Source organism: Chanodichthys erythropterus, chromosome 6 (genome assembly GCF_024489055.1).
Source record: "Chanodichthys erythropterus isolate Z2021 chromosome 6, ASM2448905v1, whole genome shotgun sequence".
Classification (NCBI taxonomy): domain Eukaryota; kingdom Metazoa; phylum Chordata; class Actinopteri; order Cypriniformes; family Xenocyprididae; genus Chanodichthys; species Chanodichthys erythropterus.
The window spans coordinates 1,589,576-1,610,243 of NC_090226.1; the positions used below are offsets into that span (position 1 = coordinate 1,589,576).

The window sequence follows — 20,668 nt, forward strand, 5'->3', positions numbered from 1 at the left end:
TTGTACATTTATATTATTATTATTTACAATTTTTTTTATGAAAAAAGGCTTTAAAAGCTAATATAAAGCTAATATATATATATATATATATATATATATATATATACATATATGAAAAACAGTTTATTTATATTATAATATTATGTTCTAATTATAAATTTGTATTATTATTATTATTATTTATATTATTTTTTATGAAAACAGGCTTTAAAAACATGTTGTGTGTATATATATATAAATTGTACTATATTTCTATATTTCTGTTATGATATTAAGATATTTAATTCTAATATATTTAAAATTAATATTTATTATGAATTATTATATGTTCTTACATATATTGTACATTTATATTATATTTATATTATTATTATTTACACAATTTTTTATGAAAAAAGGCTAGCTAATATATATATATATATATATATATATATATATATATATATATATATATATATATATATATATATATATATATATGAAAAACAGTTTATTGATATTATAATATTATGAATTATGTTCTAATTATAAATTAAACAAAGGCTTTTAAAGCAAATTTTCATAATGTTGTGTGTGTTATATATATATATATATATATATATATATATATATATATATATATATATATATATATATATATATATATATATATATAAAATTGTTCTATATTTCTGTTATGATATTAAGATTTTTAATTATAATATATTTAAAATTTTAATATCTTTTATGAATTATTATATGTTCTTACTTATATTGTACATTTATACTATTATTTATACTATTTTTATGAAAACAAAGGCTTTAAAAGCTAATATAAAGCTAATATATATTTATACATATATGAAAAACAGTTTATTTATATTGTATTATTTATTATGAATTATTATGTTCTAATTATAAATTTGTATTATTATAATTTTTATTATTTTTTATGAAAACAACGGCTCTAAATGAGCAATCTCTGCTTCTTTTAAATCATACATGAACCAAACAATAATTGTACTATATTTCTGAACAATGTTATGAAAGATATTTAATTATAATATATTTAAAATAGAAAGTTTATTTATATTTTAATATTTAATATGAATTATTATGTTATTACATATTTATGCTATTACTATTTATATTAGTTTTTATGAAAATAAAGTTATTAAATTAGCATTTTTCATAATTTTGCCACAAAAAATCTTTGCTTCCTCTAAACATACATGAACAAAATAATAATTGTACTTGAAAGATAGTTTGTAGAAACATTTAGTTAAAACTGGTAAAACTGGGTGTGTATACATAAAATTTTTAATTTTTATTATAATTATTTGCTTTTTTTAATCATGCATACAAATACACAACATTAAATACAACAACAACAAAATAACCCCAAAACACTCTTATAAGACAAAGAGAAAAAAATCCCATTTTTAATAATAACATGTTTTTGTGCTAAAAAGAAGATCATAGCCAAACTCTCAAACATTTGGCATCTCTCAAATTCCCAGATGTATAATCTTAGATTAATTCATTGAAAACACACAGACAAAAATGAATCACAATGAAAACTAGCATGTTTTTTCTCATCATTCCTGTTTCTTTTCTGCAGGACAATTTCGGATTCGACCTCCAGGCGGTTGAGGCAGCTACCAAAAAACACGAAGCCATCGAGACGGATATCGCGGCGTACGAGGAGCGCGTGCTGGCGGTGGTCGCCGTGGCCAAAGAACTGGAGGCCGAGAACTACCACGACATCAAGCGAATCGCGGCTCGTAAAGACAACGTGCTGCGCCTGTGGGAGTATCTGCTGGAGCTGCTCAAAGCTCGCCGGCAGCGGCTGGAGATGAACCTCGGCCTGCAGCGCGTCTTCCAGGAGATGCTCTACATCATGGACTGGATGGATGAAATGAAGGTGAGAGGAAGAGAAGCGGCTCAAGTGTCTTAAATCGCTGGAATCTTTCGCTCGTCGTTCGCAAACTTTTGGAGTATTTTGTACTTTTGCAAACTAGTCCTAGGTTTTTGGCCTGATCGGAAACAAACCAGAGCAGCAAGATCCTCTGGAGTCTGATTGTCAATAATTATTATAAAAAATTTGAAATTTCGATTCACGGTCTCTTTCGAACTTTCGAAGTGGGCGGAGCCACTTTTACAAAAATGGCTGTAACTCGTGAACGGAGTGAGATATTTTCACCAAATTTGGTACACCTATGCAAAAGCTCATTCTGTGGTTGTATGAAAAAGGATGTGGCGACTGGCCAATTGGTGGCGCTATAACAGGAAAAAAAACATGAAAATGGCTATAACTACTTCACCGTTAATCCGATTGGCTTGAAAATTGGCATGCAGTGTCTTTGTCCAAGGCACCATGAATGTCTCTGTGGACATTGACGCATCTCAAAAAACATGGCCGCCATCAGCCAATGAAATTTGAGCAGCTATCAGACAAGAAACTCGCTGGACCTGTTGGAGAAATTTGCGTTTTTCATGTGCTTAAAGGATTGTGTATCACACGATTTTTCGCACACGCCCACGACATTCATACGACATGGTTGAACTCCTCATTATGAGCAACTTTGCCTCTAGGACCGCCGCTGTCCATCGAATCGTTTGTTAAATATTGGAGATTATTTCAAAAACTTGGGCGAACTAGTCCTAGTTTTTTGGCTCAACCTCGATAACTGTTAAAAAGCTACATATTTCCTATGGTAAATTGCCTGTATTGGTTGTAAATGGTCTTTTCCATCTATGATCGCGATGGTTACAGGCTTGCTAATTAAAACATAATACCTTTTTACGCATGTGCATGCGCTCGAACCCTGATAATTGCTGCCCGCAGCTATATTCAAATTCAAAATGATGATGATTATTATTGCAAATACAATACTGCTGTCTATAGCAAGTTTTTATTATGCCTGAGATTAAGTTTAGTTTAAAAATCTCATACCTTGTTACCTTTTAATAACCTAAATGATGAAATGATGTCCTGATGATTGTCTGCTGTCCTCCGCAGATGCTGCTGCTGTCTCAGGATTATGGGAAGCACTTGCTTGGGGTGGAAGATCTGCTTCAGAAACACGCTCTGGTGGAGGCCGACATCGGCATACAGGCCGACCGCGTCAAAGCCGTCAACGCCAACGCACAGAAGTTTGCCGTGGATGAGGAGGGTAAGAAGAGCGCTCTGCTGCCCCCTTTTAAATACTAGTTTTTCTAGTCTACAATCAAAGTAATTTGGTTTAGTGTCTTTAGTGCATCAGGAACACTTTTTTGTGAAGTTATTTACAGTAAATAATGCATAATATTCATAGAAACCATTTCTATGCGTTCACATTTATGCTTTACCAATAAAATCCTATTCTTTCAGAATAAAATAAGTCCAGGTCCAGTACAGTGAGCTCATTTATCATAGTATGATTTTGTGCATTTATGAGGACATCTTCTCGCCTCTCGTTAGTGATTCCTGGTTAAAGACCAGCGGGTTCAGATTCAGATTTTTTTCTTCAGAGGAAACATGCAGAGCTGGTCCAGATTGGATTTTGCAAGGTTCCCACGGTCATTGAAAACTTGGAAATAACAGCAATTTAACAACTGATTTCCAGGCCAGGAAAAATCAGGGATATGTAATAAATTTTAGAAGTCATGGAAAAGACATGGACATTTTATAGTGAATGTGAATTTCCCTGGCTGTGCTCTAAATGGAGATAAATCCTCGTTTGAGCCACATTCAAATCTCACTTTATTTCGATGGTCCACTTTATTACAAAGTAACTATTAACTATTACACATATTACAAAGTAACTATATATATATATATATATATATATATATATATATATATATATATATATATATATATATATATATATATATATATGATAGTATATATAATATATAATTAATTAAATTCCACACTCTAAAAAATGCTGGGTTAAAAACCACCCAAGCTGGGTAAAATATGGACAAACCCAGCAGGTTGGGTTAAAATGCACCTATTATGCCCTCTTTCACATGATGTAATATAAGTCTCTGGTCTGGTCAAGTTTCATCTTAAAATACCCCACAAATTTGCCCCAATTTTGGGGTGAGCAAAAACATGCCTTTTACTATATTATTATATTGCTGGTTAAAAAAATAAATCCAAAATTGGTTGAAAAGAATGGCTGGGTGAAAACAACCCAATCCCTGGTTTTGTCCATATTTAACCCAGCAGTTTTTAGAGTGCAAAAATGGCAACTGACATCAGTTGTGATTTTAGTATTATTAATATACTGTTATAGTATTTATTAATATTTTGCATTAGCATTTATTTTTATATTTACAGTTTTGCCTTACTTTAGTTGTCATGTCATATTTTTGTTGTGCATTAGTCGTTTTTTGTCTATTTAGCTTTTAGTCATTTTAATACTTCAACTTAAACTCATTTAATTTCAGTTTTTGCCAAAGCAACTTTTCTAATTTTAGTTTAAATCTAATATTTATATTTTATTTTAATTAATGAAAAATAGTTCCAGATTTAGTTTTAGCTAACGATAAAAACACTGCCTGATGTATATATGAAATAATCCCCAGCAAACAACAAAAATAATTTAAATATTTAAAATATATAAAAATATATAAAAATATTTAAAGGTGCAGTAAACAATTTCTGAGAAATGCTGTTGATATTTGAAATCACCAAGACACACCCCTTGTTGCTGATTGGCTACAAGTGTGTTTTGGTGCTTGGTCTGATCCAACTTCAACAGCGTTTCTCAGAAATTGCACCTTTAAGCATTACTGGAAATGCATTGGACAATAAGGGTGGCAATCATTTTTCCAGTAATTCTACAAAGTCACTGTACATAATAATAGCGAAGAAAGACTGAAAACAGAACTTCAGATCAAAAGTGGTCTCTTTAACCAACTCTCCCTATTTCCCTCTCTCTCGCTATCGCTAATGTTTTCTATCTTCTCTCCATCCCGCTGCAGGCTACAAACCCTGTGACCCTCAGGTCATCCGTGACCGCGTGGCTCACATGGAGTTCTGCTACCAGGAACTGACCCAGCTCGCAGCCGAGCGCCGCGCCCGCCTCGAAGAGTCCCGTCGCCTTTGGAAGTTCTTCTGGGAGATGGCCGAGGAAGAGGGCTGGATTCGCGAGAAAGAGCAGATCCTGTCCTCGGACGACTGCGGTAAGGATCTGACGGGCGCCGTCCGCCTGTTGAGTCAACATCGTGCCCTCGAAGACGAAATGACCGGCCGCGCCGGTCACCTCCAGCACACGGTGCGTGAAGGTCAAGCGATGGCCGACGCCGGGCATTTCGGCGAAGCCAAGATCCGTGAGCGTATTGCAGACGTCCAAGCGCAGTGGGCCGCTCTGGAACAGCTGGCAGCGGTGAGGAAAACCCGCTTGGAAGAAGCCTGCAGCCTTCACCAGTTCCAGGCCGACGCTGACGATGTTGACGCCTGGACTTTGGACGCACTCCGAATCGTCTCCACCGCTGACGTTGGCCATGATGAATTTTCCACTCAAGCTTTGGTCAGGAAACACAAAGACGCGTCGTCCGAGGTTGCTAGTTATCGGCCAGTGATCGACGCCCTTCACGAGCAGGCGCAATCCCTTCCTCCCGAACTGGCGCAGACTGCGAACGTCAACGAGCGGCTGGCGGGCATCGAGGAACGCTATAAGGAGGTTTCAGAGTTGACCAGGCTGAGGAAACAGGCTCTGCAGGACGCCCTGGCGCTCTATAAGATGTTTAGCGAGGCAGATGCATGTGAACTGTGGATCGATGAGAAGGAGCAGTGGCTCAACAGCATGGAGATCCCAGAGAAACTGGAGGACCTTGAGGTCATTCAGCACAGGTGAGAGCTTAAGTCTGTATCTTTGTGAACATTTTATCACACCAGTTGGGATTTGTGGCATGCAAATTGCATTCATTTTGCAGGTGTGTTTTGTGCCATTACTTGATTTGTGTCGGTGAATAACATGCTGAACAGTGCAGTGTGTGCATAAAAGTGATTCTTAGTGAATTCCAGCAGAATGTTTGAAACTTTCAAGGTAATAGAATGAATCAGGAGTTTGTTTTGAACTCACAAAACCTGTAACCTTAATCACAGCCATCTCAAAACCACTCTGCCATATGGAAGTTGTAGAAAAGTTGCGCTAGATGAGTAAAGTTTGTCATGACAAAACCTTGATTTTGGCTTGAGAGAGTTTTAAGTACTTTAAATATTTTGAATTATGAGTCAGTTTTAAGTTTGTAGTAGTTACAAAAGTTTGAAGCAGTTTTAAGTTTAAAACAGTTTAAAAATTGTGAAGCTAAAAGCAGTTTAAAGTTTAAAAAAGTTTAAAAAATGTGAAATTTGAAGCAGGTTTTAAGTTTGAATTAGTTTTAAAAGCTTGAGGTTTAAAATGTTTTAAGTTTGAAGTAGTTTAAAAATCTTAAATTTTGAAACAGTTTATGTTTGAAATAGTTTTAAAAGCTTGAGGTTTGAAGACTTAAGTTTGAAGAAGTTTAAACAATTTGAATTCTGAAGCAGTTTTAAATTTGAAATAGTTTTAAAAGCTTGAGGTTTAAAAAGTTTTCATTTTAAAGAAGTTTAAAATTGTGAATTTTGTAGTAATTTTAAGTTTGAAGAAGTTTAAACAGTTTGAATTTTGAAGCAGTTTTAAGTTTGAAGTAATTTTAAAAGCTCGAAACGTTTTATTTAAAAGTACTTTACAAATCTTTAATTTTGAAGCAGTTTTAAGTTTAAAATAGTTTTAAAAGCTTTAGGTTTGAAGAAATTTTAAGCTTAAAGGAGTTTTAAAAGTGTGAAGTGAGTTAAGTGAGTTAATTTTAAAAAAGCTTGAAGCAGTTATAAAAGCTCAAAGTTAAAAGCTTTTAAGACCATGCAGTCTCTCAGACAGATAATTCGGTAAATTTTGTTTGCCTCAACCCAACATAATTAAGATCATTTACTGCCACAGCTGGAGAAAAGAAATGCAAATGAAAATCTGCAAGTTCCCTGTGGTCGAAAACAGATAGAACTCACTCTAGTGTGGTCAGATATCACATCCTCCATTTCTCAAGGATAAAACCTCATTATTCAGAGCTGCTGTTCTTGAATACGCTGATGATAGTGTGATGAAAATGATTTTTTTACATTCCAGGTTTGAGAGTCTGGAGCCTGAAATGAATAACCAGGCCTCACGTGTGGCCGTCGTCAATCAGATCGCCAGGCAGCTGATACACAGCGGACACCCGAGCGAGAAAGACATCAAAGCTCAACAAGACAAACTCAACACCAGGCAAGTCATAGCATTTTATGTTTCTGCCAAATGTATTTTTAGGCTCTGTGTAGAAAGCAGTACTAGTATAGTTGGTCACCAGAACATGTCTGATAAAAATGCGATTGTAGGGCTATATATATTCTGTCACTGTTTGGATGTCGTAAAACACCCACAGATGTTGCAGAAAACATCTGGGTCATATTTGCATTTTCTTCTGTCACTGGCCATAATTGAAATCAGCATTAGGCATAAAATAATGTCATACATGTGAATATCATCTGAGAATTGATCAGATAGTTGTAACCTGGCTTAGTTTTTCTGGTGATTAAGGGATAATGCAATACTACTTTGAAAGGATTATGAGTCTTAAAAATTTAGTTAGAAACAAGTAATGCAGGGCTGTGTAGCTGCGAGCAGCAATTATCGGGGTTCAAGTGCTTTATGGCCTTAAAGCACATGCATACAAAGGTATAATGTTTTAATTAGCAAGCCTGTAACCATCTCGATCATAGATGGAAAAGAACATTTACAGTAAATACTGGCAATTTGCCTTAGGAAATATATGCTTTTTAAAGCTTTTTCTCCAAAGTTGTTCTCCAAAGTTGTTTTTTTAAATAATCTCCAATATTAAACAAACGTTTTGATAGACAGTGGCGGTCCTAGAGGCAACGAATGGGCGTGTGCAAAAAATCGCACAATACTTAATTCTTTATTTTTCCAATTTCTTTCTAATTGCTCACAGGCGTCTAGGGCCATGAGTCAAATAGGCCTAGTGTGTTTCGCTCCGACCGGCCTCTATTAACCTAGCTGCTCATTGGCCGGTGGTGGACATGTTTTTTGAGATGTGCCAATGTCCTCATAGACAGTCAATGGCACCTTGGATGAAGACACTGCATGCCAATTTTCAAGTCATTCAGACTAACGGTTAAGTAGTGATAGCCATTTTCATGTTTTTTTCCTGTTATAGCGCCACCAAGTGGCCAGTTTCTGCATCCTTTTTCACGTGACCTTGGAATGAGCTCTTACATAGATGTGCCAAATTTAGTGAAAATATCTCATTCCATTCACGAGTTACAGCCATTTTAGTAAAAGTGGCTCCGCCCATTCAGAATGTTTCGGTGGCCCTTAGAGACCATTGAAATATCAACATTTTTTGATAACTATTGACAATCAGATGCCAGAGAATCTTACAGGACTGGTTTGGTTCTGATCGGGCCAAAAACCTTGGGCTAGTTCGCAAAAGTAGGTAAATGAAGCATGCATTTTGTTCGTTGTGAGCCAAGGATTGTAACGATATAAGACACTTGAGCCTACGCCTATTGGTTTAGGAGTCTTGGTGACGTTCTAGATGGTGTAATATTTCTTGTTTTAATTAAAAACTGACTTAAATTTTAATATGTATTGCAGTGCATGTGTTTAAATACAACCTGATGCTCATCCACAGGTGGAGTCAGTTCCGCGACCTGGTGGACCAGAAGAAAGAGTCCCTGAACTCCGCTTTGGGTGTGCAGAACTACCATCTTGACTGTAATGAGACAAAATCCTGGATCCGTGAGAAGACAAAAGTCATCGAGTCCACCCAGGAACTGGGCAACGACCTCACGGGCGTAATGGCCCTTCAACGCAAGCTCACCGGCATGGAACGCGATCTGGCTGCCATCGAAGCCAAGCTGGGCGACCTCCGCGGTGAGGCGGATCGCTTGGCCGGCGAACATCCCGACCAGGCCAAAGCCATCACGGGACGGCTGGCGGAAATCACCGCCGTTTGGGAGGAGATGAAAGAAACACTACGAAACCGCGAAGCGTCTCTTGGCGAAGCCAGCAAGCTGCAGCAATTCCTCCGCGAGCTGGATGATTTCCAGTCCTGGCTTTCCCGTACGCAGACGGCCATTGCGTCCGAGGACATGCCCAACACGCTAGCTGAGGCGGAGAAGCTTTTAGCCCAACACGAAGGCATCAAGAACGAGATTAACAACTATGAAGAGGACTACCAGAAGATGAGAGACATGGGTGAGATGGTGACACAGGGGCAGACGGATGCTCAGTACATGTTCCTGAGACAAAGGCTCCAGGCTTTGGATACTGGATGGAACGAGCTTCACAAGATGTGGGAGAACCGGCAGAACCTTCTGTCACAGTCTCACGCCTATCAGATCTTCCTCAGAGACACCAAACAAGCTGAGGCCTTCCTTAACAACCAGGTAAATTGTCTGTTTGTCTGTCTTCAAGCCACCATGAAAGTTTGTTTTGATGATATTTCATCTAGTTCTGTTGTGTATCTTTCTGTAGGAGTATGTTCTGGCCCATACCGAGATGCCCACCACCCTGGAAGGGGCGGAAGCTGCCATTAAGAAACAGGAGGACTTCATGACCACCATGGACGCCAATGAAGACAAGATCAACAGTGTGGTGGAGGCTGGTAGGAGACTTGCCAGCGATGGAAACATCAATGCCGACCGCATCCAGGAGAGAGCCACCTCAATTGATGACCGGTAACAGGACACATGCGATTAAGTGTGTTAAAGTGAATAGGAATAATAGATAAAAGGGTAGATCTGACCTTCAACTTTAAATCTTCAGGCACAAGAAGAACCGTGAGGCCGCTGTGGAGCTGCTCATGAGGTTGAAGGACAACAGAGATCTGCAGAAGTTCTTGCAGGACTGCCAGGAGGTGAGCTGAAATAGAAGGCAAAACCCGTAGAAATACAGATTAACTAAACAACTCGAACCTACTTTACCCACTTTAGAAGACTGGCAATTTATGGAGAAGATGGAGGGAATTTGTGGACCAAGAGAATTAGTAATTATATAATAGATGTCATCACAAATTGTTGTTATATATGTGTATGTGTATTAGGGCTGGGCCAAAAATATAGATTCTCATTTTTACGAACCGATATCGATTCTTAAATCCCAAGAATCGATTATTCTAGTCTGTTTTCAGTTGATGAATGAGCAGAATATGTAGCGCCTCCCATCCAATAAATCGCAATAATCTTTGTGCTTTGTTACTTTTGATATGAAGCAAAGTCTCAGATTTCAAATGACGTCCATCTTAATATGAGATTCAAAAAATAAATACGGTTTTGGCGCTGTTTAATGTGGCGTGACGGATCGCTTTAGCACCTCAGTTAAAGAGAAGCATGTGATCATCCTCTCCTCCGCTTTAATACCAGTTACAGCGAAATAAACATGAACATCTGAAGGTATGTTAAAATATACAGTACAACTTACTGAAATCCGTATCATGTCTCGTGTAATCGCTCAATCAGTGCTTCAACCTCGGAAAGACGTTAATAAAACAGCTTGTAAACAATGTCACGTAACGTCACATTTACCTCAGAAAAACATATTCAGTGACCATAAACTCATTATTCAGCTAGAAAAGTGACTCTAGAAAGCAACATTACGATAAATATAGTTATGCACCGTTACATATTCATTATAATTTTTAATGTTCTTCAATATTTAATGTATGTTTGAATAAATCAGTCATGACAGACGTGATTTTAATGTTTATATTTAAAGAAAAATGAATTGGAGTAGAAATATGATTATGTAATTCTAAACTTTATTTATAATAAAAACATCATTGAGTGTAATTTAAGTGTTTGTATATAAATAAGTTAATTTAACCTTCAATATTATTATAGTAGTACCAGCTGACTCCCATGTATAGTTTACAGCATTAGTTGAGATTTTTTTCCTCTAGAAAATTTGCCTTGTACTGTAACTGAAATACTACATCCAAAATAATCGATATCGAATGGAATCAAAATCGCAATCAAATCTAATTGAAAGCATGTGAATAGTAATCGAATCGAATCATGAAAATTGTGTCAATACCCAGCTGTAGTGTGTTTGTGTTTGCTCTTCTGTGGTAATGTTTTTGTTGGGTTCTGTCGCCATTACAAATTCATTGTGACATGTATAGGAAGTCAGCTGCATCCTATATGACTCTTATAAAGAAAAATGCTAACAGAAATACAGCTTAACTTGACCTTTTTATATCCTCTATATAGCTGTCCCTGTGGATCAATGAGAAGATGTTGACAGCACAGGACATGTCCTACGATGAAGCTCGAAACCTGCACAGCAAATGGCTCAAACATCAAGCCTTCATGGCCGAACTGCAGTCCAACAAAGAATGGCTGGACAAAATCGAGAAGGTCAGTTGTACTTACGTTAGATCATAAATGTGCTTATTGCATTCCATATTCTCTTCCAGTATTGTGTATAATATTTAATCTAATTTTAAGTCATTATCATATAAATATCTGTCTGTCTGCAGGAAGGGAAGCAGCTGGTCTCAGAGAAGCCGGAGACAGAAGCTGTAGTGAAGGAGAAGTTGGCGGCGCTGCAGAAGATGTGGACCGAACTGGAAACCACAACTCAGACTAAAGCCCAGTGTCTGTTTGACGCCAACAAGGCCGAACTCTTCACACAGAGCTGCGCCGACCTGGACAAATGGCTGGTGGGCCTGGAGGGTCAGATCCAATCAGACGACTATGGCAAAGACCTGACCAGCGTCAACATCTTGCTCAAGAAACAACAGGTTTGAGATGATCAGAGTTGATTTTTCATCCCCACCGGCAGATATTTGTTCTCCTGAAGGACTTTGGAAACCTTTTTTATGCTCAAAATGTTGAGCATAAAATTTTTTTAGATGTTTGTAATGGGAAACAAGTCATAATAAATACTGAGGAAGAAAATGAAGGATGAGCCTAACTCATCTGTGCTTAGACTCTGACTCTAAAGTTGACTGACTTCTGAATTTGAATATTAATCTGATTTTGATTCTGAAACTGACTTTGAATTTGATTCTAAATCTGTATCTAAACATGATTTTGACTATGATTCTAAAATCTCAATTTAAATGTTAATCTTATGTTAAATCTGACACTAAAATTGACTAACTAATTCTAAATCTGGATCTGATTCTGATTCTGACTTTGTTTCTAAATCTGGATTTGAATATTAATCTGATTTTAACTCTGACTAAAACTGACTGAATTTAATTCTAAATCTGTATCTGAATATGATTCTGACTTTGATTCTAAATCTGGATTTGAATATTACTCTGATTTAGACTCAGACTCAAAATTGACTGATTCTAAATCTGGATTTGAATATGAACTTTGATTCTAAATATGGATTTGAATATTACTCTGATTTAGACTCTGACTCAAAAATGACTGACTTTGTTTCTAAATCTAAATTTGAATATTAATCTGATTTTGATTCTGAAACTGACTTTGAATTTGATTCTAAATCTGTATCTAAACATGATTTTGACTATGATTCTAAAATCTCAATTTAAATGTTAATCTTATGTTAAATCTGACACTAAAATTGACTAACTAATTCTAAATCTGGATCTGATTCTGATTCTGACTTTGTTTCTGAATCTGGATTTGAATATTAATCTGATTTTAACTCTGACTAAAACTGACTGAATTTAATTCTAAATCTGTATCTGAATATGATTCTGACTTTGATTCTAAATCTGGATTTGAATATTACTCTGATTTAGACTCAGACTCAAAATTGACTGATTCTAAATCTGGATCTGAATATGATTCTGACTTTGATTCTAAATATGGATTTGAAAATTACTCTGATTTAGACTCTGACTCTAAAGTTGACTTTGACTTGTTTCTAAATCTGAATTTGAATATTAATCTGATTTTGACTCTGAAACTGAATTTGATTCTAAATCTTTATCTGAATGTGATTTTTGACTATGATTCTAAAATCAGAATTTGAATATTAACTCCTACTCTAAAACTGACTGACTAATTCTAAATCTGGATCTGAATCTGGTTCTGACTTTGTTTCTAAATCTGAATTTGAATATTAATCTGATTTTGATTCTGAAACTGACTTTGAATTTGATTCTAAATCTGTATCTAAACGTGATTCTGAAAAAAAAGCATGAGCCTAACTTATCTGTGCTTTGTTGCTCCAGATGTTGGAGAACCAGGTGGAGGTTCGTCAGAGGGAGGTGGAGGAGCTTCAGTCTCAAGCTCATGTGCTGCGTCAAGAAGGAAAGGACACGGACGAGGTCGATGGACGTCGGGTCGAGGTGGAGCAGAAGTTCCGGGAGCTGCTGGAGCCACTGTTGAAGAGGAAAAACTTCCTCATGGCCTCTCGTGAGATCCACCAGTTTAACCGCGACGTGGAGGATGAGATTGTATGTATGCGTTTAAAATACGCCCACTTATGTGTTTACAGCAGATGTTTAACGGATAGTTTCTCAACAGCTTTGGGTTGAGGAGAGGATGCCTCTTGCTACGTCGACAGACCATGGCAACAATTTACAGACTGTTCAGTTACTTATCAAGAAGAACCAGGTAATGTGTTTATTGCTATTTACAAACACTCACAGATTCAAATCTGGAGCAATTCAACACACACTTACTTAAAACGTCCTGCTCTACAGACATTACAGAAGGAGATCCAGGGCCATCAGCCTCGCTGTGACGACATATTCGAGCGCAGCCAGAGCATCCTGAAGGCCGACAGCCCCAACGTGGAGTCGATCCGAGCCCGTCTGGCCGACCTGCAGCAGCTGTGGAGCCTGATCATCCAGGAGACGGAGAAACGCCACACCAGACTTGAGGAGGCCCATAAGGCCCAGCAGTACTACTTCGATGCAGCAGAAGCTGAAGCCTGGATGAGCGAGCAGGAGCTCTACATGATGTCTGAAGAGAAGGCCAAAGTTTGTGCATGATTTTAACCTATTCACCTTTGGTTTCTTGCTTTAACTGCTAAAGTGAACATTAGCTTGGTTTGATATTACGTATACTCCTTTTCTGAAATGTTGTCATCTTGTTGTTGTTCTCAGGATGAGCAGAGTTCAGTGGCCATGCTGAAGAAACACCAGATCTTGGAGCAGGCGGTGGAGGACTATGCTGAGACTGTTCACCAACTGTCCAAGACGAGCCGAGGCCTGGTGGCCGCCAACCACCCTGAGAGGTACAGAGCCCCAAAACTTACCTTTCACACTTAAAATACACTTAATCTGGATCTGGAATCCATTTTGACTCTGAATCTGATCTTGACTTTGACTCAATCTGATTTTGACACTGACATTGAAATCTAAATCTGGATCTGAATATGAATGTAAATCTAAATCTGATTTTGGCTCTGGCTTTAAAACTGACTTTGATTCCAAATCTGGATCTGGTTTTTCAGATTTTCAGACTCTGAAACAGACATCTTTGACAGTGAAGTCATTGATTTAAAAATTTATTCTAAACCTATATATAGATCTGAATTTAAATATGCGGCTCTGAAACAGACCTTGAGTCTACATTTAAATCTAGAACTAAACCTGAATTTGCCTCTAAAACTAACTTTGACTTTTATTTTTTATTTTGATACTAATCTGAATCTAATTCTGTTTTTGACTACAATTCTTAAACTATCTGTATTTTAATATTAATCTGATTGATTCTGGCTTTGAAACAGAGATTTTAATTCTAAATCTGGATCTAAATCTGATTTTGACTCTAAAATGAACTTTCATTCTTTTAACTATTATGCTGATTCTTAAACTAAATCTGGATTTTAATCTTGATTATGATTTGATTATGGCTTTAATAATGGACTTTGATTCTAAATATGGATCTAAATCTGATTTTGACTCTAGCTTGGACTTTGATTTTTAATTTTGATTCAAATTTTGAATCTTTTGAATCAGATATTAATCTGATTTGATTCTTGCTCTAAAATGGACTTTGACTTTGATTCTAAATCCATATCTAAACGTGATTTTGACTATGATTCTAAATCTGGATTTTAATGTGAATCTTATGTTAACTCTGACTAAAACTGACTTTGACTTTAATTTTAAATTTGGATCTGAATATGATTCTGGCTTGGTTTCTAAATCTGGATTTGAATTTTAATCTGATTTTAACTCTGACTCTAAAACGGATTGAATTTAATTCTAAATCTGTACCTAAATATGATTCTGACTTTGATTCTAAATCTGGATTTGAATATTACTCTGATTTAGACTCTGACTCTAAAGTTGACTTTGACTTTGTTTCTAAATCTGAATTCGAATATTAATCTGATTTTGACTCTGAAACTGTCTTTGAATTTGATTCTAAATCTGTTTCTAAACATGATTTTGACCGATTCTAAAATCTGAATTTGAATATAAATCTTATGTTAAATCCGACTCTAAAACTGACTGACTAATTCTAAATCTGGATCTTAATCTGATTCTGACTTTGATTTAAAATATAGATTTAAATATTACTCTGATTTAGACTGACTTTAAAATCGTCTCTGATTCTAAATCTGGATTTGAATCTGATTTTGACTCTAAATCTGATTGTAACTTTGACATTGATTTTGAATTTATCTGAATTAGATTTTACGCCTCTGGCTCCAATAATATCATATGCTGAACATCTCTGAATATGATCTTAAAATTATCCCTGGATTTGTGTGTATCTGTGCCGTAGTGAGAGGATCGGCATGCGCCAATCACAGGTGGATAAGCTGTACGCTGGACTGAAGGACCTATCAGAGGAGAGGAGAGGCAAACTGGAGGAGAGGTTCCGCCTCTTCCAGCTGAACCGGGAGGTGGACGATCTGGAGCAGTGGATAGCCGAGAGAGAGGTGGTGGCTGGATCTCACGAGCTCGGCCAAGACTATGAACACGTTACTGTGAGTCAGAAAAAAGTCCAGCATTTTCTTGCAGTTACTATGTTATATAGCATACAGTGTGCCTCATTTTCAAAACAATCTGCTGTCAAATGCTCCGAACAAACATATAATGCTTCAACGCAAGGATTGATGTTTGATGCAATTAATATTCAGAAATGGTGCAGTGCAGCATGGAAATGAGTTGTAAATGTACTTAAATTGATTATCCAAATGTATTTATCTTCCTCTCTCCTACAGATGCTGCAGGAACGCTTCCGTGAATTCGCCCGGGACACCGGAAACATCGGTCAGGAGCGCGTGGATGGCGTCAACCGCATGGCGGACGAGCTCATCAACGCCGGCCACGCCGACGCCGCGACTGTCGCCGAGTGGAAGGACGGTCTGAACGAGGCCTGGGCCGATCTGCTGGAGCTCATCGACACGCGTACGCAGATTCTCGCCGCATCCTACGAGCTGCACAAGTTCTACCACGACGCCAAGGAAATCCTGGGACGCATCCTGGACAAGCATAAGAAACTTCCAGAAGAGCTGGGCCGAGACCAGAACACAGTGGAAACCTTGCAGAGGATGCACACCACATTTGAGCACGACATCCAAGCACTTGGGACGCAGGTGCGTCGATCAGATCCAAAAACAGATATTAATACACACATAGTATTTTTTGGCTGGAATGAGTAGCATAAAAACATCTGATTGGTTGAGAAGTTTGACATGCTCTGTCGCAAATGGCCTGTGTTATGAGACTAATATTGCACAACAACGAAGCGCATTAACCAGTTTTACTGGCTAAACTAAGATGCTCTATAGAACAATGGTCTGTGTTTTACTCACTGCTGCCCCCTGCTTGTGTCCTCAGGTCAGGCAGTTGCAGGAAGATGCCGTGCGCCTGCAGTCAGCATATGCTGGAGACAAAGCCGACGATATCCAGCGGCGTGAGGGCGAGGTGCTGGAGGCCTGGAGGAGTCTTCTGGAAGCCTGCGAGGGCCGACGGGCACGACTGCTGGATACCGGAGACAAGTTCCGCTTCTTCAGTATGGTGCGTGACCTCATGCTCTGGATGGAGGACGTCATTCGCCTTATCGAGACTCAGGAGAAGCCCAGGTGTGTGATGATATTGTGCCTGAATGTTAGTGTGTAGAGTTCTGTGTGCATTTAGATGTTCCAGATCAGTCTGGAGGTATTCATCTGTTCTTTTCGTCAGGGATGTGTCATCTGTGGAGCTTCTCATGAACAACCACCAGGGTATCAAGGCTGAAATCGATGCCCGTAATGACAGTTTCACGGCCTGCATCGAGCTGGGCAAGTCTCTCCTGGCACGGAAACACTATGCATCAGAGGAGGTGGGTACAACCACACACAAGGTTCTTATACAACCACTGAACCATTGAAAAACCATCTTTAGATATCTCGTTCCAGTCCTTCATGTCCATTTACCTGTCCCACAGATTAAAGAGAAGTTGCTGCAGTTGACGGACAAGAGGAAAGATATGATTGACAAGTGGGAGGACAGATGGGAGTGGCTGAGACTGAGTGAGTATGATAGGAAATGACTCGATGTTATGAACCGTTAGAAAATAATGGGGAAACCAGCTGTATGAAGATTAGCATAAAACTGATAAAACGTTATTATAATTAAATAAATAAATAAATAAATATGTTAGTATAAAAAATTTAATAAATGTAATATTAAGTTTAGTATCAAGCTAATATAAATATATATAATTTATTATATATTCATTGAATTATATATTCAATATACATTCATATTATTATATTAAACATTATTTCTGTAAAATTCTTCAATAGAATATATTTCAGTAATATATTAAATCTGTCATGTCAGTATAAAATTAAATAAATATAATTTATTAATATAAGTAATATATTTATATTAATATATTAAATGGATTATTTTAGTAAAAATTATTCAATTAAATAAATGTGATATGTTAATATTAGTATAAAATTAATACTAATAAAAATAACATATTAATATATTAAATGTATTATTTTGTAAAAAAATAAAAATAAATACATGTAAGGTTAGTATAAAACTAATGTAAATAAAAACCATTAATTAATATAAATAATAGATTTATATTAATATATTAAACGTATTATTTTAGTAAAATTATAAAGTATATTGTATAAAGTATACAAATATAATATATTACTGTAATATTAATATAATATATTTTTTCTAGTAATATATTAAATGTATTATGTCAGTATAAAATTAAATAAATAAATATTATTTATAAATTATTATATTATTTATCATAAATATATTTATATTAATATATTAAATGTATTATTTCAGTAAAAATATTAAATTAAGTAAATTTAATATATTAGTATTAGTATTAATACTTAAAAATATATTACTATAAATAAAATATCTTTCTGTTAATATATTAAATATACTTTTGTAAAAAAAACCATGTAAGGTTAGTATAAAACTAATGTAACTTAAAATCATTAATATAAATAATAGATTTATATTAATATATTAAATTTATTATTTTAGTAAAACATTTTAAATAAATTTAACATTAACATTATAATTTTTAATTAAATTTTTTTAAAATTTAATATATAAGACAAGTAAAAAAACTAAAATAAATATATTATTTATTAATATATAAAATGTATTACTTTAGTAAAACATTTTAAATAAATTTAATATTAACATTAGAATGTTTTAATTTTTTTAATTTGAAAGAAATATATGTAATATGAAAGACAAGTAAAAATAACTAAAATAAATATAATTTTTATTAATATATTAAATTTATTACTTTTGTAAAACATTTTAAATGAATTTAACATTATCATTTGAATTTTTCATTACAGTTTGTTTTATTTGAAAAAAATATATGTAATATATAAGACAAGTAAAAATAACTAAAATAAATATAATTTTTATTAATATATTAAATGTATTATTTTAGTAAAACATTTTAAATACACTTAATATATTATCAAGAATTTTCAATTGGAAAATCAAATAGAAAATCAAATGTATTATTTATTATTTAACTGAAGGAGTTTCCCATCTGATGTGATCCGAAGGGATATTATTTCTTAAAGGCTGCCATCACCCTCTATTTGACATAGTGGGACTCAGAGCCTCTCTTCCCATGATGCTTAGCAACCTTACACACCTATTTCTGACCTTATAATGGGAAGTGTGTAAAAGGATGTGGGCAGCTTGGACTTTAAATTACACTGACTTAACTTCCCCTTTCACCTTGCCCGTGTGTGTGTGTGCAGTTTTGGAAGTGCACCAGTTTTCGCGGGACGCCGGCGTGGCAGAGGCATGGCTGCTGGGACAGGAGCCGTATCTGTCCAGCAGGGAGATGGGACAGAGTGTGGACGAGGTGGAGAAGCTGATCAAACGACACGAAGCGTTCGAGAAATCAGCCGCCACCTGGGAGGAACGCTTCTCAGCGCTGGAGCGACTGACTACGGTAAGAGAGAGAGAGTGTGTGGGTGTGTGTGTGGGCGTGTGTAAGACGTCACCGTGACTCTGAACTTCTCGGTTGTCTCTGGCAGTTGGAGTTATTGGAAGTGAGAAGACAGCAAGAGGAGGAAGAGAGGAAGAGGAAACCGCCCACGCCGGAGCCGGTCCAGGTGCAGGACGCAGAAACACAGCAGAGGTAAAAACACTCGACACACTCACAGAAAACACGCCACATGTCACACAGATGCTCCTCGACACCGTCAGGTAATGTGTGTTAAATACACACCTCAGTTTTGTGTTCTGATGTCACACGATGTTCAGCTTTGTGCTTTTAATTTGAACATATTTTGTGTATTTAGTGTTCTTAAACTAAACTTTAATAAACTGTAAAATGTAATGTATTAAAATCAGTATAATGATAATATAAATGAACATAATTTATTAATGTAATAATGTATTTATATTAGTATATTGAATGTATTATTTTAGTAAAAAAAATTGTAAATTAAATACATTTAATATATTAAGATTGTAGGAGAAAACTAATATAAATATGTATATACATATAAATAATATATTTTAATATAAATGAAATAAATAAATAAAAATTACATTAAACATATTATTTAGTAAAATATTAAATGTATTATTTTAGTAAAAATATTACATTTGGTATATTAAGATACTAGTATAAAACTAATATAAATCTATAAATATAAATAAGATATTTGTATTATTATATTTAACATGATTTACTACAAATATTACATTTATTATTTTAATAAAAACATTTTTGTACTTTTACTAATCTAAGTATATTAAATGTATATAATTAAATATATCAATATTATTATAATCATATTTATATTATTCACAGTATTTTAGTAAAAATATTATGTTTGGTATATTGGTAATATAAATACATATAATTTATTAGTATAAAAATATGTATATATTTTTTAAATAATGTACTAATCTTAATATAATAAATGTATATAATTAAATACAGTTTATTAATATAAATCATATTATCATATTTATTTTTTGTAAAAATATTATGTTTGGTATATTGGTAATATAAATAAATATAATTTATTAGTATAAAAATATGTATTTTTTTTTTTTTTAGTAAAACAATGTTGTACTAATCTTAATATATTAAATGTATATAAGTAAATATAATGTATTAATATAAATCATATTCATATTATTATATTAAAAGTATTTTTTTAGTAAAAATATTACATTTGGCATATTAAGATATTAGTATAAAACTAATATA

General features: G+C 35.1%; 1 protein-coding gene across 4 annotated transcripts in view; it reads left to right on the forward strand.

The window, feature by feature from the left end:
* sptbn1 (spectrin, beta, non-erythrocytic 1) overlaps positions 1 to 20,668 on the forward strand; it is a 113,923-nt gene that overhangs the window by 83,293 nt on the left and 9,962 nt on the right. For all 4 annotated transcript variants that reach the window (XM_067387680.1, XM_067387681.1, XM_067387682.1 and 1 more), the window contains 20 exons: positions 1,601 to 1,903; positions 3,002 to 3,155; positions 4,957 to 5,827; positions 7,119 to 7,256; positions 8,683 to 9,439; positions 9,528 to 9,730; positions 9,819 to 9,909; positions 11,261 to 11,407; positions 11,530 to 11,793; positions 13,207 to 13,431; positions 13,502 to 13,591; positions 13,681 to 13,959; positions 14,086 to 14,216; positions 15,719 to 15,923; positions 16,161 to 16,535; positions 16,780 to 17,024; positions 17,125 to 17,263; positions 17,369 to 17,453; positions 19,197 to 19,393; positions 19,479 to 19,582. In XM_067387680.1, coding sequence (XP_067243781.1) covers positions 1,601 to 1,903; positions 3,002 to 3,155; positions 4,957 to 5,827; positions 7,119 to 7,256; positions 8,683 to 9,439; positions 9,528 to 9,730; positions 9,819 to 9,909; positions 11,261 to 11,407; positions 11,530 to 11,793; positions 13,207 to 13,431; positions 13,502 to 13,591; positions 13,681 to 13,959; positions 14,086 to 14,216; positions 15,719 to 15,923; positions 16,161 to 16,535; positions 16,780 to 17,024; positions 17,125 to 17,263; positions 17,369 to 17,453; positions 19,197 to 19,393; positions 19,479 to 19,582 — 5,003 coding nt within the window. The remainder of the gene's footprint in view (positions 1 to 1,600; positions 1,904 to 3,001; positions 3,156 to 4,956; positions 5,828 to 7,118; positions 7,257 to 8,682; positions 9,440 to 9,527; positions 9,731 to 9,818; positions 9,910 to 11,260; positions 11,408 to 11,529; positions 11,794 to 13,206; positions 13,432 to 13,501; positions 13,592 to 13,680; positions 13,960 to 14,085; positions 14,217 to 15,718; positions 15,924 to 16,160; positions 16,536 to 16,779; positions 17,025 to 17,124; positions 17,264 to 17,368; positions 17,454 to 19,196; positions 19,394 to 19,478; positions 19,583 to 20,668) is intronic.